General features: G+C 51.1%; 1 protein-coding gene across 1 annotated transcript in view; it reads right to left on the bottom strand.

Annotated features, from left to right (window-relative positions):
- Positions 1-14109, bottom strand: part of RTN4R (reticulon 4 receptor) — a 73173-nt gene extending 59064 nt beyond the window's left edge. Inside the window, exon 1 of the mRNA XM_032199273.1 lies at positions 13878-14109. Coding sequence (XP_032055164.1) covers positions 13878-13899 — 22 coding nt within the window. The 5' untranslated portion in view covers positions 13900-14109. The remainder of the gene's footprint in view (positions 1-13877) is intronic.
- Between the last annotated feature and the right edge of the window lie 12476 nt (positions 14110-26585).

Genomic DNA, 26585 nt, shown 5'->3' with positions numbered 1-26585 from the left:
CCCGGCTGGCTCTGGTGATGTCCCCTCCTTGCAGGAAGCAGGCAGCAGGGCTGTCTCACAGCCTCAGCTCTCCGCCACCTTGGCCAGCAGCAGGAGAGCCTGCAGGCTGGCATTGCTGGATGTTTTCTTGAAAATATAAATACTTGGCCCCTGCTGGGACCTTCAGTGGCCTTTCAGCAGGACCTCGAGGGAGGCAGCTCCATAGGACTCTCCTGCTAGTGAAACACTCTCCTCCTACGCTTCTCAGCGTGTTGCCATCTGGCTGTTGCACTACAGAGAACAGCCAAGCTACCGTCCCCATGCCGCTTGTCACTGTGCTATCACCTGTGTACAGGAGCCTCCAAAACCACCAGGTCCAAACCACCAGGTCAGGCAGGGCTTTGCCAGCTTGCCCCAACACACACCCTGCCCCTGCAGCAGGCAGCAGTGCAGACCAGGCGCCCAACAGAGCCTGTCATCAGCCTGTATTCAGCACAGCCATTTGTTTAACTATTTCTGTTCTGCATCTCTGATTTTTCTGTCTCTTTGGGGTGCCAAGCAAGCTGTGGACCCTTCCCCTGCACGTGATGAACGGTGGGCTCATCATTTTCACCCCTGTCCCATGACAGAAATGAAGGCAGCCTTCCCTGCATCTCTTGCCAGGACCTGCTCACTTCTCCAAACACGTGTGCTCTGCTCACACAGCTCAGTATGTGTGTGCGTACGCATCCGGGCACACACACACTCTCTAATGGACATCTTGGTCTTACAACTACATGTATGCATCCAGCCTCATGATCCAGAAGGGCCTGGAGGGCCACTGCAAGGCAGCACAAGGCTGCGCTTGGCGCAAACACCCCATCTTGCCCATCACCTCTCCCTTCCCAAGCATGAGAGGTGCGGGGGAATGCAGCAGAGGGAGCTGTGGATCACGCGAACTGCTCAGGCAGGCTGAGCCAAAGCTTGGCCAAGGCCCTCTCACAGGAGCTGTCGGGGTGCACTTGCAAACACTGCTCATCTCCTTTGCCTCCGTGTCAGTTTTGACACTCACAACAAGGCGCAATTTTCCTTACCGTGTCATTTAGCTTCCATCATGTTGAGAGATTCCTGTGCCTTCATCGTCTCCAATTATCACTTCCCACCTCTGCTGGTGCCAAGTGTCAGGCTCCTTCCTTTAATTCACAGGATTCTCAGTTTTACAGAGAGCAGTAAATGCCTGAGCTGCTCCAGCCTGGCACACAGGGAGAGCTCATATGTCTTCTTTAGCAGTCCAGCACTGCGTTCCCCAAGCTCAGGGCAACAGGACTGTCAGAATGTCCTATCTCCTCCCCTGGGGACATTCACCATGCACCTGGTCTCTTCTGAACCCTGGGGATGTGGGGACAAGCAGAGGTGACTACTGTCCCCCTCCTCTCCAGATAGCAGGACAGCAACATGCTGATGCGGGTGTATCAGGAGGGGCTTGTGCTGCAGCCACACACCGAGGCAGCGGGGGGCCACTGGCCCATGGCCTCTGCATGTCATGGGCTAAATGATCCGTCTGACAGCAGGTCGCCAGCAGAGCTGGACCTTGCGCCCCGGCCCCTCACTCTGCTCACTGGCCTGTGCCTTGCCTGCATTGCAGCAGACAGCAGCAGGTGCCCAAGCGCATCTACGCCTGTCTCCCACCAGCACAACGAGCAGAAAAAAACAACACCCTCACCACTATATTTTGTTTTAGGAGTTTTGGCATCAGTGCTTTCCCCTCATTGAACCTAGGGCTTTAAAAGCAGGAATCGGGGCACAAAGGTCTGTGGCGAGGGTGTCATACTCAGATGAACAGCAGCAAAGCCTTCATTTTAGGAATACAGGAACAAGATAAAAAGGCTCAGAAATCAAAGCTGACATAGCACAGACATGTCCATCTCAGCTGCAGCAAGAGGAGGGAAGAAGGTCTGCACAGGGAAATGAGCCCACAACATGCAGAGAGCTGCCTTAGTGGGCACCTGCTCTGTGTTTGCCAGAGAACATGTGCAGAAGGCAGGCACCAAATACATCAGGGGATTGGGATGCCCCTACAGCACTGAAGACAGCGAGCAGCAGCACAGGGAGCGCTGGGGAGCCCCAGCTCCTCCCAGGGTTTGCCAGCCCTGCAGCCCACCACACGACCCCACAGCCAACATTTCACATCGGTGGCCAGGCTGGAGCTGGCAATATATGCTCTGCGGGATGCTCACGACAATAAAAACATGCCAGGTGCACCTGGGTGAGAGAGGTGAGCCCAGCCCTAATACCCATGCAAACACACCTACTTGCCACCAACTCACACGTGCTGTGACAGCAGCACACCCTGCCTTCCTGCAGCCCAGCCCAGCTCTCACCTCCTTACAGAAAGAACAAATCCCCCATGCATGTGATATGAGCGTGCCAAGCAACTTGTTCACCCCCTTCCCACAAAGGCTGGAGGTACAGGTTCCTCTTCTCCATCAGTCCAAGGTGGGCATGGGTCAGGAACTCCTGGACTCCCCGTATTTATGGGAGGTCCTCAGGAAAATTTATCCAAAGTCCTCAGGAAATGACCAAGCGAACTGCTTTGAGGAAGACTGTGTTCCCCGCAGCCCAGCTGGCCACCCAGAAGCTTAGGATTAATTGTAAGCCTAGCAAAACACTAGGAAAGCCAAAAATAAATACAGAGAAAGAAAAGCATTTCACACTGGAAAGCCATGGCCAAGTAAAGTCAGTCTCTTCTGGGCTGATTCCCAGGAGGCAGCTCAGATCCATTTATTCTGCCACTCATATAAATGTCTCTCTTTGGCTGAGCTGCTCCCTTGGTGCTTTCTTCCAACCTAGGAGAACAAGGGTCCGTTATTCAGACCCAGAGCCGCTTGTCGAGGAGGAAAGCAGAGCCCCAGCAGCACCCCCAACCCCAGCCTCTTCCTGTTTGCACACCGGAGAGGATGCAGCCTCAGTAAAGCCAGAATAGTGACTGCTGACCTGGGGCTGCCGTTTAAATAGCCACTGCCTAATTTCCAGGCACTGCATTTCAGTCAGAGCGCAGTGAGCTCTAGGCAACAAACAGCATGCCACATGAGGAAAGGTTAGTGTTATAATGACCAGAAGAGATGGTTCATCCTGTGGGTAACACTGCACCCAAAGATATTACCCCTTCCAGTGTTAGGTGCAAGCCACAGGGCTTTGGCCAGGCATTAAGGCTCACTTCATTGCACAATGTCAGAAACTGAGGCTTGAAAACGACACCTCAAAGCCTGTGAGAGCTGGCACCACCCCGACAGGCTTGACTGACAGAATCCCTTTGCTCTCTACTAACGCTGTTTCACCCAGTGGCCCTAAAATTCATTTAAATGGAACTAGCCAAGCAAGGGATTCAGCAGCTGCTGGTCTCCATGGGTGGGGAAGAGTGGTGTGGCCCCAGTGCCTTGCCAGAGCTCTGGGTGCTTGGGCAGGGAACGTCGCACACCATGGGCAGGCTGCCTTCCCCACAGCAAAACGGGCAACTTTGCAGACCTTTATGTGCCCCAGGGCCAGGTCTGCAGGGCGGTGTTAGCCAAAGGAGCAAAGCCAAAGCCAAGAGGCAAGGCAGAAGTGCAACATCAGAAGTCAGGCGATTCCCTCCTGCAGCAGGCGACCAGGCCAGGAGCAGAGACAGCAAAGCAATGCCTGCCTGCAGCAGCTGACACACAGACAGCCAACGGGTGTCAAAATCCTGCATGCCCAGCCCAGGAGCAGCCCTGTCCCAGGCTGAGGTGATGGCAGATCTCAGCCTGCTCCCGATCCACCTTCTGGCACCCCCCTGCCGTGGGGTGGTGGTGGTGGAGAGCAGGTCCCAGCAGGCAGCACCCAGCTCCCCCATGGCACAGCGCTCTGCCACCATCCATCGCCAGCACTCAGGACCGTGAGCTGCTGTAATTACCATTATTAATTCTCCCCTCCCTTCAGGATGTATTAACTGCAAATTGAGAAACAGGGGAGGGAGGAAGGGAGGGAGCGACAGGAGTCCCTGGACTTGATAAATCAGCTGCTGGTGGAGAAGCAATGCCTGCACCTCAGTGCGTGCATGGCGCAGCCCCAGCCCACAGCCCAGTGCCTCCCCCCAGCTGGCTCCCAGCCCACCCAGGGCCCCAGCTCCAGCCCTGCTCGCTGAAGCAGACCCTCGTTAGCCAGGGCCGAGGGATTTGGCTGCTCTCAATTAACACCACATTTGCCCCGAGCGAGCTGAACGTTGCGTGCAGAGGCATGCAGGAACAGAAACAAAGGTGTCGAAGGCAGTTGGTACAATGCGCTCAGAAGGCACTGAGGGGCCTGTGTTTGTGTCACACCACTCTGTGGAAAAGTCCTGAATTCAAACCGGATCTGTTAAGCTATTCCAAACCTCATGTGGTTTCACCTTCGTCCAAATTAAAGCCAGGTTGGATGAAGGTGACTGGGAACAGAATTAAACAAATTAATGATACGGGTGCCTGCACGGACCTGAAGCAATTGCCCTTGGTGGTGGCCAAGGTCTAGTGGTTCCACAGAGGTCCCAGCCCCACTGCCAGCAGTCAGAGGAAGCTGTCCCACCTGAGGTTATGGAAAGAAGGCTGCCAAACGTCTCTCAGACTGAGGGGCCCTGAAGACCCTTGCCAGCCCCCAGGACAGCCATTTCCAAAGCATCTCAAACCTGGTGCACCCCACAACTTGCAGAGTGCATCTGGTGACGTCCAGGGCTTCACCCCCTCACAAGCACAAGGCAGCCGTAGGATATGACTGGAAGAGCAGAGTGAGCCCCTGTGCTAACATTTGGAGACCTCACTGCTTGAGAGCAGAAATGGCCTGAAAGAACAAAGGGGAAAGTCCCCACCTGTTTGAAGTCTGCTGGTTCTGCAGCGAGGCTGCTGACCTGTGGCTGCACTCGCTCGGTGGAGGAGGCGAGAGTGCCTTGCAATATAACCAGAGAGGTTTCATGTCACTCCAGACAAACAGCTCCACAGCACGCTCCAGACCAGGACTTGGATGTTCTTATGCAGCACAAAGGGAGGCGGGGAGCAGTAAGTAAAAGCCCGCTTCACATTACCCTCCTGACAAAACAGGCCGCTGTCAAATTGTTTGGAGACTGTGAACGACAAGAGCATTCACAGCGCACAGACTAATGCCTTTCCTCTGAAGGGAAAGGGACAGACAGCCCTCTAGTGTAAAGCCAATGCTAACCATGTTTGTACAAGCATGGGAACCGTCAAGCATCAATCATGGCCAGCCCTGTGCCGGACACGCACACTTGGGAAGGAATCTGTGCCAGGGAGGGGGCTTTGCTCCCCATCACTGCTTCTTCCATCACCCCTAAAAGCAGGATGCTGCCATGGAGATGTGCTGCTGGCTTTCAAGCGATCATTTTGCTCTGCAGACAATGTTAACAAACTATGCATTTGTTATTATGATTTCAAAAGACACCTTCTGACAGAGGAGCCTTCATAGCCTGACACCAGCACTTGCAAAAGGCTTCTGAAATCCTGGCTTGCGTGGCAGCCGATGGCATGTCTCTGACAAAGCCCCCTGTGGTGCCTGGAAGCAAAGAAAACTGGATCTTGGGCCTCCAAAAATTTTTCCTTTCCTCCCCCTCCTCCCATCTATTTGAGAGTCAGGCTGGGTTCGCATCTTTACTGTGCACATTGCTGTTATGCGCGTGGTGTATTGGACGTGGCTCTGATCATCACTCACGGCCTTAAGAAAGACGCACAATTAAAATCAATATTTAAAGTCATCAAACAAGCACACACAAATTTTAACAGCCACACAATTCACTCTGACATAACGATGCAGGGTGCAGAGTCGAGAGCTGTGCTGGAGTGCCGAGAGCACAGTTCTGCCCACAGTCTTCAAAATTTAATGAAAACACACCATTTTTAAGCACTTTCCCAAATCCAGCTCACAAAATCTGTCACTTTGATGTGAATGGTCCCAGTCTTAGACTAATCAGTCACTTTTACTTTCTCTTTAGTAGCTAAAGACGCAAATGAACTCCCAGCAAACTGCACAGCTTCAGGAGAAGAATTTAGCAGCCAGATGGTTCCTGCAAAAGATTTGTTCTTAACAACACAAAAAAAAAAGTTAACTAGTTTCCCCAATGAGCAGCACACAGGAGAGGATCTGACACATCAGTAAGCAATTCTGAGCTGCTATCTCAGAGCATCACTTCTACTGTATTAGTGCCCTGTCTTCCTAGACCATCATGTAAATTATAATTATTACTAATAACTGATCAGTTAGTACACATCCATGCTAGGCACTATAATTATCCTGTGCACTCAGGAAAGGAAAGACAGCATCAAATTTGAATGCAAACATTCCTTAGTTTCCAAAGGAAGGTGTAACACAAAGAGATGAAAGAAACCACAATTGTTAAAAAGGCATCAAGATTCAAAGAGCCATCCGAGGGAAGGTTGAATTCTCCCGAGATGGAGCAAAGCTGTGACTGGCTGGAAACTTCCATGCAGGCGGTGAACCTCACTACACTGGTGTGATGTGTTTGCTTTCTCTTTTTTTTTTATCTCCATGTGGAATGATAGCTGTAGATGGGTATCAAAACATAGCTAACAATAAAGATACTCCAGACTTTCATGGAGACCTCTGTAGATAACGTACAGAAACATGCAGTGCAAGTAAGTTTTTCTGCAAGGAAGCAAACAGCAAAACAAGGATCATTTAGCAAAAGGACTTTGACCATCTAAGGATGGTGGTGGGGGAAGGAAGAAGGGATGCCATGTCAAGGGTTGGTTTCTTAGCTGTCTATGCTGGAATTTGGGCAGAAACAAGGGGAACCAACCAGCAGAGGGGAGGCCTGGGGGCTGTGGTGCTTCCCAAGATGAATATGAGCAAATGGTGGTTCTAACTGTGAATACAGCAACTACATCCCGGGCTGTGTCAATGGGTGTGTGGACAGCAGAGTGAGGGCAGTTATTGTCCCACTCTGTTCAGGACTGGGGAGCTGCAGCTTGAACCCTGTGTCCAGCTGTGGGCTGCGGAGCCTAAAACAGACATGGAGAAACCAAAGTGATCTAGTGGAGGCTTACTTAGGTGGTCAGGAGCCTATAGCACACATCCTGCAAGGTCAGGTAGAGGGAGTCAAGGTGGCTGAGTCAGGCAAAGAGGATGTGAAGGGATAATCATATAGCGGCCTACAACTACTGAGGAAGCAGTAATGTTGGAGCTGAACACTCCCTTGTGAGGCCAGATGACACAGCAAGGAGCCGTGGCCAAGAACTGCAGTTTGGGAGATTCAGTTTGGACATCAGGAAAAGTTTCTTAATCCACTCCTGCACTGGGAAAGGCCAGAAAGCCTCTGTCATTGGAGATTTCAAAGACTCAGGTAGGGAAAGACCCTGCTGACTGAAGCTGCCACTGGCGACAGCCGTGCTCAGAAGGGGAGGCTGTGCTACAAGCGCCAGAGAGCCCTTCCCACCAGCACCTCCAGGAATGTGAGGTTTGTCCTCAGAGAGGTTACTGCCACTGCACAACATCCAGGAAAGGTTTCCAGCAAACACTGGGTCTGAGGTCTATAGGGAGGACTGGCAGCAGACATGGTGCTATCTAGTCCACATTGCTAGACAAGATCAACAACGTGTGCCTACACGAGGTGAGAAAATACCATTTTTGCTTTATACCAGAAAACAGTGCAGCAGCCTGGAGTACTTGAGTGCTGCCCAGTCTGAGAGGGAGGTACTGCCAGCTCCAGAAAATGGGAAATTGCACTATTTTTTTTCTTTTGTTCTCTACTGCATAAAACCGGATGGAGTAACAGAGGGTATTGTTGCATTTTTGAGGCTTTTAGCAAATGAAATCTGAGAAATTGCTTTAACTAACATCGGTGTGGGAGACCATGCTGGGAGAGCTGTAACTAGTTCATAAAAAATACCTCCAAGTGCTCCACCTCCAAAATGCAGCCAGAAAAGTGGACACATCTGAGACCAAAATGTCAGGAAATGCCTTCTGTCTTGCCCAGACTGCGACCCCACTCTCAGCTCCTTCTTAGTATCAATTTAGAGGACTTATAAAAAAGATGGAGAGCAACTCTTTGCTCAATCAGATAACAACAGGACAAGGGTAATGGTTTTAAACTCAAAACAGAAAGATTTAGATTAGAGTTTAGGAGGAAGTTCTTCCCTCAGAGGGTGGTGAGGCACTGGAACAGGTTGCCCAGAAAGATTGTGGATGCTCCATCCCTGCAGGTGTTCAAGACCAGGTTAGATGAGGCCCTGGGTAACCTGATCTAGTGGGTGTCATCCCTGCCTATGGCAAGGGGTTGGAACTGGGTGATCTTTGTGGTTCCTTCTAACCTGAGCCATTCTGTTATTCTGTGATCAAGCTCCATGCCTTCTCCTGACACCACAAGGACAATCACTCACTCCCATCAAGCATGGTCCCAAGCACTACATGCACCATCACTCCTGCTCTGACAGCTCCACCACTGCTGTATCCAGTGACAGTCAAAGAAATACCTTGACCATGCCAAAGGGACATGGGACATAGTCCTGATGCAGGCCGGGTGGAGAAGGGTTTGAGCAGCCTTAGCCCAGAAGTTGAACAAGTCTGAGCTATGGGTGAGAAGAGGACAGCTCCATCCTTGGTGGTACTCAGAAGTTGACAGGACAAGCCCTTGAGCAACCTGATCAAGCTTTGACATTAGCTGTTGTAGGAGTAGGCTAATTAGAGACCTTCAGACACCTCTTTCAAAGTGTTCTACAAATTTTTTGAAAGCATATCTCCTGTAACCCCCACCCTGCCTGACCCATGTAGAAAAGACCCTATCACTGCTGGGGGGAAAGGCTGCAGCCTGCTGCTTGCCAGTTTTCAGGCTGATGTCAGCCCCATACTGTTGAGCTCCCAAGAAACTATACTAAAAATCACAGTATGCAAGTATTTTCTTGCTTTCAAAATTCTGAGTGTTTTGCACATGCTTGTGTAATGATTTGGCTTTTCTTGACAAGCAGGAAGGCTGCAAAATAAAACTGAAGTACTTTTCTAATCCCTTGATTCCAGGAGCAGAGACCTAAGAGAGAGAGTAAATACCATAAAATCTGCTGGCGCTATTGTTCAGCTCCAAGCTGCAATGCAAAGGTTGTGGGGAAGGCAGCCCAGACCAGAGAGACAAACCTGCTGTTGATGCAGCAACACCCCTAAGGAGAACATCATCAGTCTTGTTGCCTGCCACTGTGTCACTGCTGAAGAAGCGACTGGCAACAGTACAGACCTGCACGTTTTAGCTCTGGGCTGACCTTTACGCACATTCTGGGTCCACTGGGAGATAACTCAGCATCACTCTCCCAGTGTTAGAGCTGGAAAAACAGAAACTAAATTACAGAAAATCTGGCTGACCTGCTCAAGGATACAGGGAAGTCAAAAGCAGACGCCAGAAGCCCGGATTTCCAGGAGCTTTCTAAAGGCAAAGTGAATAGGGACAAAACCCATGCACACCACATGACAACGCTTTGTGCCTTAAACCCAGGTGGGACGTTTCTATGCATGCTGTGCACACACCAAATGAAATATCTGTCACTTTGATGCCACCCTGCTCTGAGTCCATGTATCATCCCTGTACACCACCATCATGGATAATCAGCCACACAAAACTCATGCTGCTGCATGTCCCTGTCACCATAAGAAGACACCAGCGCAAGCTGAGGTGAATTTGCACATTTTAGCAAAGTCAGTATGAGTTGGCTGGGCATCTCTATGCAAACATGGGAGGATCCACCCTTTGCTTCTTTTTGCTGACTGTGACTTTTCAGCACAATTGCCTCTCTTTTCCTTCAGTCTCTGGAAACCTCCAGGAGTTGCAACCATAAGCATGAAAGGGAAGGAGAGGCCGGGCTCTGCACATCACAAGCTCCCTCCTCCCTCCCACACTTGTGTGTGTCTGTAACGTGTTTGCCCTGAAGCCCAGTTACTCACAAATCCCAGACAGATCCAAGTGGCTCCAGGACACAGCACGGAGCTTTCATGTGGACAGGAAGGAGAAGCCCTAGTGCAATTCCCAGCCCTTGCAGGCACCATACTGTGATGCTGCCTCTTACGGCTCCTCTTTGCAGTGGCACAGGATACTCCTGCTCCACTGTACACATGTCTCTTGTATAAATAAACCCCTTTACAAACATCAAAAGAAGCACTTGGCACTCAGAGATATGTCTTAATGAAGGTGACAGCAGCAGAAAGCATTGCAAATCCAAGGAGAAGAGAACGCACACCTAATTAGAGCATCTCCTTTCTTCTCCCTTCAGTTCCGCCTCCGGCTGGTTGTGCAGGGTGAATCCTGCACTCGGGCTGCAGCTTCAGCCTTTCCTCCAGGATGCACCATACGGCACGGCAGGGCTGAGGTACACAAGCAATGGGCACAGCAGCCACAGGAAGGCTCAGCATGGAGATTAGAGCTCAGCTCTTTGCAATCTTCCTTGTCCTGCTTTGTGCTCAGGCTCTGGCTCAACTGATTTTCCCTTTCCCTCCTCCTCTCCTTCAAGGCTCAGGGTGGAAAGGGGAGGAGGACGCTGTGCTGTTCAGGGCTCCCACAGCAGTATTACCATGCCTGCAGGGTGTGTGGCAGCGAGCCTGAGAGCCGGGCTTTGGAACATCCTTCCCCTTCCCTGCCCCTATTTTATTTTCCTGTGCTGCTTCTGAGCCAGAAAAGGCGGAAAATTCACAGAGGTGCTGCTGGATTCGCAGATTTTGCTTATTGTTTTCAAAGGCTAAATGGCTGAAATTATCATTGGTGTCAGTAGATGCTTACAGAGGAATGAGACCATCGTCGCTAGTGCACTGAAGTGTTACGGGAGACGTTTGTGGGGATGTGAATTGTGGACCCACACAGACCTCCAACCAGCTTCCAACTCAATGGTGAGCCACCAGGCTGAGCATCTGGACACACAACCATTCCCACTGCCCCTTCTGAGCACCTGCTTCTGAGCAGGGCAGGTAGCAGACCAAAACAGAGGGAGGCACCTCGGTGGTGCAGCAAATTGCTCCCTTCTTCCCCATGCTCCTTCCCACTGCCGTCACCTTTGCACTTTATAAACAGTCTCCTGCACAGGTTCCCAGCAGGATTTCGCTCTGGTTATGCTCAAAGAATCTGAGCACAGGATGCAGGTCATTAATGAAGGACGTGGCTTGTAAGGACAGAACTGCCCTATTCCCTACGCTGGTGGTCAGCAGCTTGGGCACCTGCTGCCCACAAGTCACAGCAGTGAAGGGGGCAGCCTAATTTACTTATTTTCTGGATCAGCTTTCTCTGGTGCTCTTAGAGGTCACAAAAAAAATATCTTAGACATCACAAAAACAGCAGGGACACAACCACATCTGCACTGATACAACCCTACCGCATGGAGCAACACAATGGCACCTCAGCCTTTTTGCCCCAATACTTCTCTTTAAAAAGCCTCTCCAAACATATCCTCGGATGGTCCCACAGAATATAGGACTAAGGTATTGTTCTGTCCAGTGGGGAATGGGGGACAAAGCTCCCGAAATAATGAGTATCCTTGATATGAATGAATATTGTACAGAAAGGAAGCCTGAAATAATACCCTGATGAATGGTGTCTTCTCTCAATAAAAAGAAAGCTGTTCTCACATCAGTGAATAGATATTCTCTGAGTTTGGTGTAGGTTCTCATATTATAGGCTTTTATTTTTATAAGAAATTGTATAAAGAATAAGCATGGAAAAACCTCTTTCAATATAAATAAATTGCGTTAATAAAGCAGTAAGTGCTGAGAACACCAGGTGAAAGCTCTGCCTCTAACTGCCCCTGGTGGCTATTTCTGGCTTACAGTGCACTTGAAGCATCCAGGCAGCCCACGGTGGGAAATGTAGTCCAGATGCCATAGTGGTCATTCACCTAAACATAATCTTCCAAGGTTCACAAGGACTTTACAGTCACAACTCTCAGCAATCCAGGCAACCCAAGCAACTCAAAAACAACAGAGGGAAAAAAAACTCAAACTCAAACCCAAACCCTCAAAGCCTTGTTCTATAAATAAAACCATTGTAACACAGTTTCTGTATTTCATTATCTTCAGTGGTTTTTTCACATTATGCTGGTAGCAGCCGGAAGCACAGGGAAAGTCACAGCGCAGAGGAAGGGCTGTGCTGCAGCAGGATCACAAACGGTGTGAGGCAGAAGGCTGTCCTGGGCACCCGTACCACACCCATCACCTGGGTACCACTCTGCATGGCTGACAGCCTCCCTACAGCATCACGGCAGGCAATCAGCCCACACCCCCAGCTTGGTACTTCGTGCACACTCACAAAACCACTGCGTGCAAATCTAACGGGTAACCCATACACCTATGGCACAGCGCATAGCAAATGGATGCTGAAATACCAGTATCCGCTAAGGGCCCACAGGAGAAGCCATCACTGCAGCCTGTCCCCAGGGTGTTTTCCAAACAGAAATAAATTGACAGTTTCAGAACTAAAAATGATTGCAATTATCCGAAAGAGATAGGGTGCCATTTGGATCAGCGCTTGGGGATATCCCTTGATCATCACAAATATATTAGCCAGAAAGCCCTCAAAAAAAAAAAAATCTATTTGTGTCAGTGATGGAAAAAGGAAGCAAGCTGAAGATGGCACACACGGGAAGAGACTCCACACAGCAAGAGGCTCTGCATGTCAAACACGCCCTTGTCCAGCAGCTTGGACAGCAGTGGAGCTCCTATGTGAGGCTGATCGCTCTAGTTAAAAAATTGCAACCCCTGGAGGACTGGCTTTCCAAAAGCACGCCTGGCTGGCACACGCTTCTCCAAGCGGCCCGAACCTGCAGAGTGAGAGCGTGTGTTCCTCCAGACATAGGTCTTTATTTCGGGTTCTGCCCGGAGAGACTGCGAATGGGCAAAGCCACGAGTGCACAGCGGGGCACCCCCAAGAGCAGCCGCAGCCCCCGGCTGCTGCTGCCGGCAGAGCCCCAGCCCCATCCGTCCACACCAGGAGATGGAACGGAAAAGCTGTCTCCAGGGCTGCCCGAGCAGATGAAAAAGGGCGATTTTCTGCGGGAGGAGGAGGTTCTGCCAGGCCTCCCCCCCACCCCCCCGACGTGGGGTCCCCCGCTGCACCCCGAGCTCCTCTCGCTAGTGGGCACCGAGCTGAGACGGAGCAGGGCGGGGGGGCCCTGAGGGAGGGGCCCTGCGCGCATCCCTGCCGAGCCCCGGTAATCGCTGTCCTCCGCCGCGCTGCCGGTGCCGGGGCTCCCGGAGCCTCCGCGAACTTCCCCGGCCGGAGGCACCCGCAGGAGGCCGGGGCCGGCGCTCAGCCTCCGCTGGAGGTTCGGGAGCGGAGCCCCGCTCCTCGTCGGCCGGGAGGGGAGCGGAGGGAAAGCCGGGCTGCCCCCGCCCTCCTCGCAGGCGCCGCGGTTCCGGCCACCTCCCCCAGCACGGGCTGTGCCCCTCTGGGAGGCAGCCTTGAGAGCGCAGGTCGCCGCTTCCCCCGGCCCGGCCTCCTTAACACTTTGCCTACCCCAACCTCGGGGGGAGCCTGGCCACCCCAGGGCCGGGCCGAGGAGGGGGAAGAGGGGGGAGTCCGCGGCAGGAGGGACCTCAGCCCGTAGCCCCGTTCCGGGGATGGAGCCAGCCGTGTCCCCCATCCAGCCCCGGTCTCTCCTCCGCTCCCCCCGCCGCCTCTCCCCGGCCGGGCTCGGGCAGCGCTGCTAGGGGTAGAAGCGTCGCCGGGCCCCCGGGGTCCGGCCCCTCTCCCCCGCGGCGGGACCTGAACGCTCCGCCGAAGAAAGTTGCAAGGAGGGAAGTTCCCGGTGCGGTGCGAAGTTGGGGACGCGCCCGCCTCGCCCTGCACTGCCCTGCCACCCCCCCGGGGAACGGGGGAGCCCCGGCGGCGGGAGGGGAAGGGGAGGGTGGGGGGAGGGAGGGATACGAGGGGACGCACCTACCTTCAGCTATCGCCCTCTTCATCTTAGGGGTCGGGGAAGGCACGTCTGGAGGCGCAAAGTCGAGCGGCAGCCGGTACAATCCTTGCGAGAGCGGGGCAGATCCTCGTGCAAAAACTTCAGCCCGAGCGCGGAGCGGCGGCGCGCGGGGAGGGGGCTCTCCCTGTGCCGCTGCCCTCGCTCATCGGGGGAATGAGCAGCCCCCGAGCTGGAGTCAGCATCCAGGCGAGGCTCCCCCTCCCTCCCTCCCTGCCTGCCTGCCTGCCTGCCTCCTCCCTCCGTCCTCCCTCCCGCCCGCCGCACGCACGGGGCCGGGGCTGCGGCGGATCCCGCGGAGGCAGAGCCGGCGGCGGCGGCGGCGGGGAGCGCGGAGCCTGCTGCACTGTATCCCGGGAGCGAGCGAGCGAGCGGGGCGCGGGGCTGGAGAGGCGATGAATGTTTTATGGGATCATGTGGTTTGACGTGAGAGGAATCAGCCTAGATCGGATTTACTGGCTGGAGGAGTGAGAGGGAGGACGGGGGAGACGGGCACGGGATGGAGGGAGGGGCCGCGCCGGGGGCAGCCGGAGCGCGCAGGGCCCGCTCCGACGGCGGCGGCGGCGGCGGCTCCGCCATGGGTGCCCGCGGTGCGCGGCCGCGGGCCGGGCAGGGCGGCCGGTGGCTCATTCCTGGAGGAGAGGTGCCCCCTAAAGGAGGCCGCGGATAGGGCCGGTCGGGAGGATGCCGGCATCGGGCCGGCCCGCTGCCCCCCTTCCCGGAGCTTCCCCCCCTCGCCGCCCGCAGGCAGCCTCCGGAGCGGCGCTGGGAGCCGCCCGCAGCCGGCTCGGCTCGGCTCGGCTCGGCTCGGCTCGGCTCGCACTGAAGGCTCGTGGCAGGCGGAGCCCCGGCTGCTAGAAGCCCCGGCGGGGGCTTTTTCTGCAGCCGGGCTCCGCTCTGGGGAGGCTCCAAGAGACGGCGGAAACCGCAGCGCCCGCACCCGCTGCGCTGCAGGGCCCCGTGGCCGGGCGTTGCTGCTGCTGGTGCGGGGCCGCTGCGTTCCCCGGAGAGGCCCGGTAGAGGCAGAGCCCGTGGGCACAGATCCCGTCCGAAAGGGAGAGCTCTTCCCCTCTCATCCCGTCCCACCCCCGTGTTTGTGGGACCGTTCTCCCATGTGCAGCCGGGACAGCAGCTTACCTCAGTTTACCTACAAAGCATGATGTTTACACTGGTTGTAGACAAGGCAGGGTGAAGCTGGCTTTTCCATCCTCATCCCTCCTCCTAGCTTCCCTGTCCTGGAACATACAAACGCTTACTGCATGGGCAGCTCCCATCTGCAGTAGTCCAGGGTAGCAGAAAGACACGTCTCATGAAGTTGAACTCATTTGCTCAGTGGGCAAAGGAAGAGAGAAGGATGGTGCCAGAAAAAGCAAGACATTTTGAGCATGACGATACAGTGGCTCTGGCCCTGCTAGTGAGAGGTTTCAAACTACCAGATATGTATATACATATGTGTGCATGTACATATAGGTATATATGCTATTGAGTATTCACTGCTCTCTTACGATTTCTCACCCTTATCTTGACCACCTCCAGAGCTGCTTGCATGCAGTGTTTGTGTTGTGACCATAGCACCCATAGCCCTACAGTATCTGCATAGAGATGGCCCCAAAATGAGCCAGGAAGCTGGTTCTCCTTTGTACAATGCCTCATCTCATCACAACCAAAGACCTGTGGGTACTTCAATGTGCACAGTCATCTTAAAAAAAAAAAAAAAAAAAAAAAAAAAGGAGAAAAAAATGCAACCAAAGGAAGGCCCAGCTGTGCACTTGAGCCAGATGGAGGTAGTTTATCAAGTGTGGGCTTTAACTATGCAAACAACCTAATCTGTCCAAAGATTCCTGGGAGGTATGTCTTCTGGATGGCCTCCAGATCCCCTTTGCTGATGTTTTACCCATCATCCACAACCAAAGTGTAAATACAGAGCTGGGGAATGGCTTTCTTTGGGATATACGGGAGGATCATCAGAAGCGGGACCAGACCAGGAGGGCTGCAGCTGGCAGAGCTCTGGAAGGGGCCCTCAGGTGGGATCAGGAACTGCTGAGCACAGCAGCAGTGTCTTGGCTGACCTGGCTGAATGTAGCTTTTTGTCCCATGGTGTTTGGGGCTTTTTTGCACTGTGTCATCACAGGACTTTCAGTGGCACCAGAATAGAGATGAACTTGGCTTTTCTCAGGACAGAGCAAAGCCTGCCACGTGTAAATGCAGCCACGTTCTCATGCAGTAACACTCATTGTTGGAGACCTATGTTTTGGGGACTTTCTGGGAACATCTGGAAGCAGGATGTGTTTTAAGGGATGTGTTGCCCTTGTGAAATCTCTGCACAAGCAGTTGTGTCAGGACTGGGTGTGGGGGGAGACTGGGGACATCTACCTCCAGAGCCTGGCTCAGAGGCAGGGCACTGTGGTACCAGGAGCCAGGCTGGGGAAGAAGCATGAAGGGTGAGACAGGAGGACTGTGAGGTGTTGTCTTCTATTCAGTTAAGATACGTGGGTTCAGATAACTAAGAAAGGTGCAAATAACCCTGTCCAATATGTCTCACAGACATAGCTACCTTGCCTTACAAACCTTATTAACATTTTCTCATCTGTCAGTCAGAGAACCTTCCCCTACATCAGTCTCCTGAGCCACCAGCTCCTTCTTTCCCAGCTGCAATTTTCACTTCCAGTTCACCTTTGAAAACCCACCAAAAGATGAGCCAGGAGAACTGTAACCACCCAGACACCCGCTAGCATGGTCCAAATGTGAAGGTATAGCCCAGTGCCTTGAGACCCCATTCTCTCTTCCCTGGAGATGGGAGATGACAGCTGGGGAAGGTAGGGGATGCCTGTTGCTCTGAGCATTGTCTTTTCATTGTCTGGATCCTTGAAAGCATCCAGAGGAGGGCAACGAAGCTGGCAGAAGGGCTGAAGGCACGTCCTGTGAGGGGAGGCTGAGGACACCTGGATTGTCCAAGCTGGAGAAGAGGAGGCCCAGAGGCAGCCTCACTGCTCCCTGCAGCTCCCTGGGGAGGGGAAGTACAAAGCGAGGCACCAACCTCTGCTCCCTGGGGACCGATGGCAGGGCACACTTGGCTTTGTATTCTCAGTTCCCTCTACTCATTCTGTGCAAGGGCAACCTCCAGCCGTACCTCTGCCCATCCTTTATTTCAACCTGCACCCCATCCAGTGGGTGCTGTCCTACCCTACCCTTCACATACTGCGTGCAGCTTGGCACCATACAGCCCCTCTCTTCTCTGCTGGTCCTGCACACACTGCCCAAAACATTAAATGAAGGAGAGAACTGCCAAGGGAGAACTATGCCCTCACAAGGTCAAGCTCTCCTGGCTGGATGGGACCATGGTTTCAATGCTATTTGCTGTCTCCTTTGGGTGCTCAGGCCAGTCTGTGACAGGTTACAGCTCTGCTCTGAAAAAGCAGGAGAGATGTCTGGGAGTTTAACGTGTGAAGGAAAGGTGAGGTCTGGGGATAGACAAGGAGTGTTCCTGTACAATCTGCTGGTAGCACGCTTTGTTGGTTTTTGGACATCTTCTGGGGAAGGGAGGGAGGATGATCCTATCCTGCCCTGCTCTGTCTGCAGTGACAGCCTAGCTACTGCACGTTACGAATGTGCCACTCCTCACTTTTGAACATACCTTCAAGCACTGATGTTTGAGTAGCGCTCTCTGACATTGCCATCCCAAGTGGTGCATTAGGAAAGAGAGGTCACCTACATGCAGAGCATGAAGAGCACTGTAGATAAAAGGACCTTGGAGCTGGAATCATCTGGGAGAGGATGGGAAGGTGAATAAGAGCACTGAAGGAGTTAACTGAAGCTGTAGTCACAAGGCCAAAAATTACAGGTTCTACCACAGAGGCAGCAGCCTGTGTGCTGTTTGGCTGACATTTCTGAAAGGTTAATCTCGAAATGGAGAGAGCACATCCGCAGAGGGCTGGGCCTGACTTTTCTTGCAGATTCCTGCACCACTTTGGGCAGGTTTGAGACCCAGCGTTTTGCAGCACAGAGGTCGCTGTGAAGTAACAAGGTGGCTGTGACCCTGGCATGCAAAGCAGTGCACCACAGTATGGTGGTGTCTGTGCTGGTCCCAACCCTAATGCGAGCTGGCTCTCCAAGCTCATGTTAGAAGAGACTGGTTCTCCCCCGTGCCTGTATGTGGGACATTTGCACTGTCCATTTCCCAGCATGGCTAACTAAGCATTGTCTGGCAAGGAGAAAGATTCTCCCAAGCAGGCGATCTCCTGGGAGACCTGAGGTGGCTTGCAATTACAGCATGAGTAGTTCTGTGCAGCTCATTTGCAGCTTGGAGAGGAGCCAACATTCACTGAGATCAAGAGACACCTTGCTTTGACTGGATAATTACATGATCGTCTCTACCTAAGTCTTAATCACACTTAGATCAATTCTCTTCCTTTAGATTGTGGCTCTTGTTTGCAAGGCTTCAACTGCTCATTTGCTTTCTTTGTCCTTTTTTGTGAGCAGAGTGGCTCTGACACGTTTGGGGCACATTTCTGGGTCTAAGAATGCTAAGGAGAAGGCAGAGGGGAGACAGAAAGGGAGAATCACAGCTTCACACATGCACTAGGGGAGTGTGGGACCTACACAGTACACGCATGTTGCCACCAGTGCAGTGAAGTCGTCTACACCCCAAGAGGTCCCTAGCACTGGGCCCTGCACTCATGTGCAACAGGGAACCATTCAGGCAGGCAGCTCTCTGGTCGGCTGTGTGTCCTCTGTGAGGGAACAATACAGGCAGCAGCAGGTGAGTTTTGCCTTTGCAGTGAGCACTGATTGCCACATTTGCTTGTGTGGGAGCAGGACCAGTGGCTCAGGTGGAGCAACCATGCTCTGACCTCCCAACAGGAGAAGAACTGTGAAGTTCCACGTCCTGCTCATCCCTTTTGGGATGGGTAGAAACTCATCCTATTGTTCTTTCTTCTGACCCCCTCTGCCATTCCTCAGGCACCCAGAAATGGCTTAAGACCAGCTTCCTGGGTCCTGGGCCCTGGCGTGAGCTTCACTTGGCTCAGACCAACCTCCTACTGCAGGCAGGAGACTGTCTGTGTCATCTATCTCAGCCCAGCAGTGTATCATGTTAGTTCAGAAAAAAGCACTGAATATCTGTATTGTTCTTATGTGCTGTTTTTTTGTTTTTGTTTTTGTTTTTGTTTTTGTTTTTTTCCTATTGCCATGAGAAAATGCACTAGAGCCTTGGAGTGCCTGGATGGGCAAAGCAGAGTGAGAAAACCTTCCCTTCTCTCAGTGCATCCAACCCCTGCATAGCCAGTGATTCCCCACAGATGCTGCCTCTCCCAGGAAGGTGAATTATTAGCCTCATAGCTTCTGCTTCGTGATTTCTCTCAGATTTCAGGCCTCTTCTGCGTGAGCAATAGGGTCAGGTTGGACGAGTCACTCCTGTAAATCATCTCAGCACTCGCTTCAGCCTGACACTTCAATCCCTTCTTGTCATGCAGCAAACAGTTCCTACCTGGTCCTGGCAGCACTGCAAAGACTGGAACCCTTCAGAGCATCTTTAGGACAATGAAGGGAGATTCATCCAGGCATCTCTCATAGAAAGCTGCTTGGTTTAAGGTGTTAGGGGGACTTTAGCCGAGAGTTTGCACATGGCTTGGAGCTGCCCTAAGCTTGCTATGTCCTGACTGTGAAACAAGAGAGAACAGTGGAAGACTTTGGAGAAGGGGAAACACAAAGCCCTAAGAGGTGTCATCCAGTGACTTTCTGGCCAGACTCTTGATTTCGAGCAGGGCCTCCATCTGGGTACTTGTGTGCTCTGCTGAGTAAGGCTCCACATCCCGTGCTGATGGCCTTATCAGTTACTTGAGGGGTAGATCGCTCCCCTGGATTTCTGGGCAGGGTGTAGTTTCTTTTCCTTCAAAATACTGGACTGGATACAATTCATGACTGCAGGGACCAAAAAAAGGGAGGAGACGCTCATCATCGTGTACAAAGTGAGCCAAGGGGAGCAGAGAGAAGAGCAACCAAATTCCAAACATGGATGAAGGATAAGTGGAGCTGAGCCAAGGCAGTCCTGTGCACTCCATGCATCTTGACTGCAGAGTGAAGGAGGGCTGAGTTTTACTGGTGTGGCTCTTTTTCCCACAGGCCCACACGGTGTCCTCATCCATGGGAGCCCGGCAGAGCATTAGCTTCCCCATTTCTGCACTGTTGCTCTGTGGAGATTCTTACCCACAGCCATATGAATGCCAAATCTCCAGAGGACAAAGCTTCCAAAACAAGCAAGTTGTGGTGCATGGAAACCTATCTCCATGCCTCTTCAATCAGGCCTGGTAACCAGATCCTGTACATACTCCATGGCCATACCTGAACCACCAGGACCTGTGCTGGACACAGTGCCAGGGTGTAGGAGCATTCCTGAGAGCAGTAATTGAAATATAGCAGCTCCATCACAGCCACTCCAGTATGATTCAGCTGGGGTCAGCCCCCAGGTCCTGTAACTGCTCGCAAGTCAGAATTTCAGGAGCTCTGCTGTTCCCAACTCCACCATGTTGACAGTGTGGGCTGTAGCTCATATGTTCAGTAAGTGGGTCAGCCTTTTGTTTTTCCTTCAAGCTTGCTGCATATTGTTTCTCTGCTTTGAGATAGTGAGATATGCTTTCTCCCAGTGTTTTTGTTGTTGTTGTTGTTTGGTTGTTTGTTTTGTTTCCAGTTTACTTTTTTTTTTTTTTTTTACTTTTCTTTTTTTTTTTTGAGACTGACTCCTACTCCCTTGATATTGATGGATGTCCTGGCAGAGGCAGTTGTAGGGACATGCAGAAGGGCCACCAGAGAGCATTGGCAGAAAATGAACACCTAATTCGTGATTAGGAGCATCTGCCCTTAAAGCCTGATTCTAAACGTCACATATATTTCATGGAGGAATGAGAGCATAGCAGTACCACATGACCATTCAAAACAGCTCTGATTTCAGATCTGCAGTACTCCCAACAGAGTTAGCAAATGAGTTGCAGACCGGGAACTATCTGCAAATAGTTTCCAATAATGAATTGAGGTGCGAAAGCTGCAATCTGCTCCTAGACAATCTGTAAACAGAGGGAAGCAAAATTCACCAAAATAAATTATTCATTTTAGATTACTCTCTTAGCTCATGTCTTAACTTGAAACCCTCCAGGGCCTGCAGATATTTCCAGGGATGCTCCTATATCTTATGCAGTGCAGTTGGGGGGGAGGGGGTTCAGACGCGATAGCTGTCTTGTCACTCCTTGGCCAAGACTTATCCCTCCCAAATGACGTTGATTTGCTACCAAGCATGAACCAACTCCAAGGATTGTCCATAGATGGTGAAGGTAAAGCTACTGAAAGCCAAAAACTGGGGACTCTTCCCCTCTCTCTGCTGCCATCATTAGCGGGAGATGGATGAAAGGGAACCACCCTGGAGCAGGAACTGAAACAGGTGAGATGAGGAAAGGGGAGGGAAGGAGAGCACACAGCTCAGGGGCAGAGGAGCAGGACGGATGGAAGAAAGTTGTAAGGCACGATGGCATGGCAGTACGAGATGCTCTAGCCCACCAGTGTGATGAACCAGGAACTGCACCCAGCCATCCTTTGGAAACTTTCTAAGCAGCCTTAGGAGAAGAAATTGGCCCCTAAGAAAAGCGAGGTCCTTAAGAGTAACTTGAGGCTTCCTGAAGGCACATTTGACCTGACAAATGCTACTGCCCTTGGGATGACTGTCCAGGAGATGAGGACTATGATCAGGCTGTGTTTGAATGATGTGAGTGATTCAGTCACTCCAATGTAATCTTTCTGACGAGTTTAGGACTTGGCATGGCTTGATATGTGAGAAACTGGCTAAAGAGCAGAGAAACTATACATGGTAAAAAGAAACATATGGAGCCGGAGGAAGGTGCAAAATAGGAAGCCAGTATTTTGCAGTGACTATTTGTTCAGTCATCTGAAAAGACTGCTCCCTCTCAAGTGTCTTAAGCAGTTTATGGTTCCCCCTGTGCAGTACCTCCAGCTGGGACAGACCGGGTTTGAGTAGCTTGACCACTTTGACTGTCGATGTCCCACAGCTCTCCAAATTTCACAGTATGGCTCTTTGTTTTTTAGAAACTGAACTGCGCTCAAAGTCTTAACAACAACCTTTTGCAAAACAGCAGACTGGACTGGAGCATGTTAAGATTTTTTCACAGAAAGCTGGGAACTATTGTCTTCCCTCCATTTGAACTAAACAAGATTCTTGTGCATGTTTTCCTGAAAGCATAACATGGGAGACATTGAGCTGAACTATGGAAATGTCAGGTTTGGAGCAGAGTTTTCCATCCTTTATCATGCCAAACCAGGCATAAGGTTTGAGGAACAAGGTATTGGTCACAATATAAGAAGGTTTTACCATGACTCCAGCCATCACCTGGAGAAAGTTTTTGGATAGTTGGACTTTTTCAAACCTTATTTTCTGTCCTAGAGGTTGCTCTTTATTCAGGGGAGTAAAGTAATACTCAAACAGTGAGCTCAGATCTTTTGGATTTGTTCTTATCTATTTTGACAATTATTGTCCCAAGCTCCTGTGATCTCCCCAAATGCCAATGTTTGGCCTTTTGGAGCTGACCATCTCACAGCCACCAACACTAATCACCAGGCTACATGTTGCATTATTGCCACTCTGGACCACAATGTTTTTTTCAGGAAGATGTGTACTGAAAATATTGAGGCTCCCAAACAACATTTTACCTTTAAGAAGTAACACCAAGAAAATACTGTCCAAGTTGTTCAATCAGCTCTTAACAAAGACTTTACAAGTATTGCATTCAAGACAATTTCTTTGCTTTGTTGACAAAAGGCAGGTGAACGTTTGGACACCTGATTCACAGATGTAAACTGGCAAATGGCAAGTAGAACTCATAGAACTGAGTGTTTGAGCAAAAAATGCTGCCACATTTGGTGAGAGAGAGATGGTAGTCTTAGCAATGGCCTGACCTTAGCAGACCTCATGTGGTTAGGCCACCTCATAAATCACACCAGTTCATAAGTGACAACTCGGTCATCGGTCTTTTTATGTTACAGTTAAGAGGCTGAAGAGATGACTAAAAGCCTGTTCTTGCTTAGTGCATCCCCAGGAAAAATTAAAGTGCCCACGTAGTTTCCTAAAGAAAGTGGTTTTCAGGAAAAGACAGAAGGCTGGAGGTAAACATAATGCTTCTCTGTGGGAAGACTCAGCATCCCATGGAAATTAGTTCTTTTCATTGAAAATTTGACTATCTGAAAACCAGCTGCTCGATTTAGAGACCTAGCAGCAGCAGTAAGAAGAGTAAGCCCAGTATCTTATCTCTTGTTCCCATATCCTTTAAAATCAGGACTCCTTGAGGTCATGCTGACCAGTTACAGAGCAGGCGAAGACACACCAGGATGCTCACACCTTGCTAGCCACTCATCAAGGGCAAGTGCCACAGTGTGTCATCAGAGGTGCAGTCTGACCATAAACACTGGAGGAAACCATGAGAATGAAAAACACCAATCTCTTCACCAGCAAAATACTGCAGCAGTATTTCCAAACTAAAGGGTCTCCATGGTTGTCTCCATGATTTTCCCCTTATCCATCCATCCTCTTGGGTGCTGATGTTTGTGCCCAGCATCTACCTAAGTATGTTGTAATGGGTTACTCAAGGATCTTGGGATCTTGATTTGCTTTTCTTTCTTTCCTTTTTTTTTTTTTTTCTTTTTTTTTTTCTTTTTTTCTTTTTTTCTTTTCTTCTCTCTATTTATTTATTTTTCCCCAGAGATCTCAAACCACTAGAGAGAGCCTCAGTTTCCCTTGCTGTAGTTTCCAGAGAAATTCTGGGAACCTAGATGCTAGATGTGCCTTAATGTGAGCTTGTGGCTTGTTACATCTCCCTGGGTCAAGTCACCCTGCTCTGGCTTTGCTAGTGCTCTCCTTGGAGTGGGAATGTCTGTGCCCTGCTGCTGCCTTGCTGAGGAAAGCATTCTGTTAGATAGATAGCCCTTAAGCAAATGGAAGAGCGCTAGCACAGGGACTACGTTCAGGTGGCCAAACCAGGCTCTGTTCAAACCAGAGTGCCATATGGTGCAGAGACAGTGCTGTCCATTACTTCGCAATGAAATAATATTTTGTTTTACAATTGTTTGCAATTAGCCTCCTGCAGCAGATGAATAATCTGTTCTTGTTGATTTGACAGAGAGATTGTTTGGAAGGGGGACAAATAGCATGTGCTGCCTCACCCAGCAATCACAGGCATTAAAGGAGATAAATATGGACACACTGATAATTCCTAGCGACAACTCCCCAAAATTTAGCTTCTCTGGCATAAAGCAAGCAATAAATGAAAGAAACAGCAATTGGAGGATCCACAAAACCTGCTGCCACAAGGCAGCTCAGACACTTGCCACATAGGCAGGGCTGGAGAGAGGGGTCATTGAAGGGGGCAGGGGGCAGAGCCCTGCCCCAGGCTGCTCCGCTCTGAAGTGTGACAACCAACAGCACTTCAACCCCGTGGGAGAGAGGCTTTCTCGCACACAGAAAATACAAGCCATTTTCAGAAGGCGAACAGATTTTGGTTGGGAGGTGAGGGAAGCGGAGGGCCAAGAATAGAAGGGAACAGTGGGCGTAATTCTGACTCCCTGCTGCATTCAAAGTAAAGTACAGGACAAGTTTCAAGGAAACAGCAGGGCAGACCTTGGGGAGCTGGCAGAGAAAATCGATCCTGGCAGGGTGTTGGTGATCCAACCATGCTGCCCCAGAGAAAGAGAGCATCAGTATGGGCATGACTTTTGGGCAGCACAAAGGCGAGGTGCATCACTGCACTCATCTCAAGCAGGGGATGGAGGTACAAATGATAGTCCCTTTATTAGGGGCTGTAAATGAAAGACATGAAGCAGCAGAACAAGATCCTGAGTGACAGCAGTGAAGTAGATCTTAAACACTGCACAGCTGATCAAGAGGCAGAGAGAAATCGTTCAAGTCACCACCAGACGTTCCCTATTAAAACTTAACATTTTCAAATATGTGTATATATATTTATATCCAGCCTCACAAACCCATGCACACATGGGTGTGCTGCGAAGTGCACAGATACACAGCAAACAGCAGAGTAAAGCTTAGGGCCATCTATGTGGTGAAAACAGGAATTGCATGAGGTCTTCCAGAGCTGCAGAAAAGGCAGGAGAACATTGCTTTCTTCACTCTTTGCCTCTGTTCCCTCAAAGTGCAGCATTGCACTGTGAAAAGCCTCAGCATTTCAAAGCAGGAGAAAGCTCCTGCCCTGATCACTGTGGAGAGGGCCTGACTCTGCTTCCACACATCACTGCTGGTGAGAGGAACTGTCCTGGGAGAATTTCTTGTTCTGGATACATGAGGGACCACAGAGGTGGACTTCTGTCCTGTGCTACTGCCCAGTGCTCCAGACTCAGTGCTGACTTCTCAGTCCTTCTCCTCAGGGCTGTCCAAAGACTGCACCCACTTTAACAGCAGTCCCACCATTCCCAGTCCCGTCTCTTCTTTCTTTGGTGGCATTTGGATCCATTTTCCAGCTCCACAACAGTCCCATAGCTGTGTGTAGCTGTGAAGGAGTCCATACAGGAATGCACCCCACTGACTTTTAACTCCTCTTGTGAATTAATCACTTCAAAGCTAGAAGAGGAAAAATCCATGGGACTAACCAGGTTCCCCAGCAGTTGGGCTACTTGTCTGTTGGTTGTCTTGCCTACCCTAATCCCAGCTGAGTTCCCACTAAAGCAGCATGGGAAGGCCTCAGGGAAACACCCCTCATTCTTCCACTGCTGTTGTCATGGCAAACTTCTTGATCTGGTCCAACAGATGCTTTCTAGATAAAAGCTGCCAGGCACATGCACTGGGTAACTGCTGGCTGGGGAGCTCTTGCATCATTGCTTGGATGTGGAAGGACCTTCAGTGCCTGGAGGACCTTGGTGCTGCTCTCTTCTTCAGGCCACAGAGGGTATGGGAATCACACAGACAACCTAATGTCATGTTAGAGCAACAGAGAAACAATCTCTGGCCTTGCGTGATAATGTGCTCTGAAATATATGTAATAGCTTCAGATTGAGGAACTTCACCAGTAGGTTTAACAAAATTTACTTGAAAGCCTATATCAGAGCATTACAAATGTAGCTTGCAAACAGCTGTGAGTATTTGCTTTTTTTTCTTAGAGGAATGAGTGGTCGGTGCCTTTCTCCAGTGCTCCCAGGGAGCTGCTGTAGATATCAGAGCTTTGCAAACCACACTTCTGAAGTATCCCTGAAATGACAGCCCTGCAGCCTGCATGCCTCTAGAGAGGGAAGATGAGCTCCAGGAGGAAGGAAATTTTTTTTAAAGCCAGACTGTGTATCATCCCACCAGCCCTCCAACTCATAGTGACAACAGCATTTTTTCCTTGTTGGATTGCGTTGAGTATCTGTTGAGCTGCTGCAGAGCTTGTGGCTGGGTTGCCTCTCAGTGCAGGGACAGTGACTCCTTGGGAAAACATCAAACCAAGAGAAGGGCCCTCTCAGCAGCCACTGTCAGGACCTCGTGTCAGCCTCCTGGGCTGGCTCCTGCTCGTCAGGGGGGTAGAAAGGACCAGGTGGGTTTCCCTGCTGCTCCGTGATGATCCCTTCTGACACCAAGCTCAGGCAGAGCTGAGATCTTGTGTAAAGTTAGAGTCAGGCAGGGGCAGGTCCATGAAA

This window comes from Aythya fuligula, chromosome 17 (assembly GCF_009819795.1).
Source record: "Aythya fuligula isolate bAytFul2 chromosome 17, bAytFul2.pri, whole genome shotgun sequence".
NCBI lineage: Eukaryota > Metazoa > Chordata > Aves > Anseriformes > Anatidae > Aythya > Aythya fuligula.
This window is presented reverse-complemented; position numbering and strand designations above follow the sequence as displayed.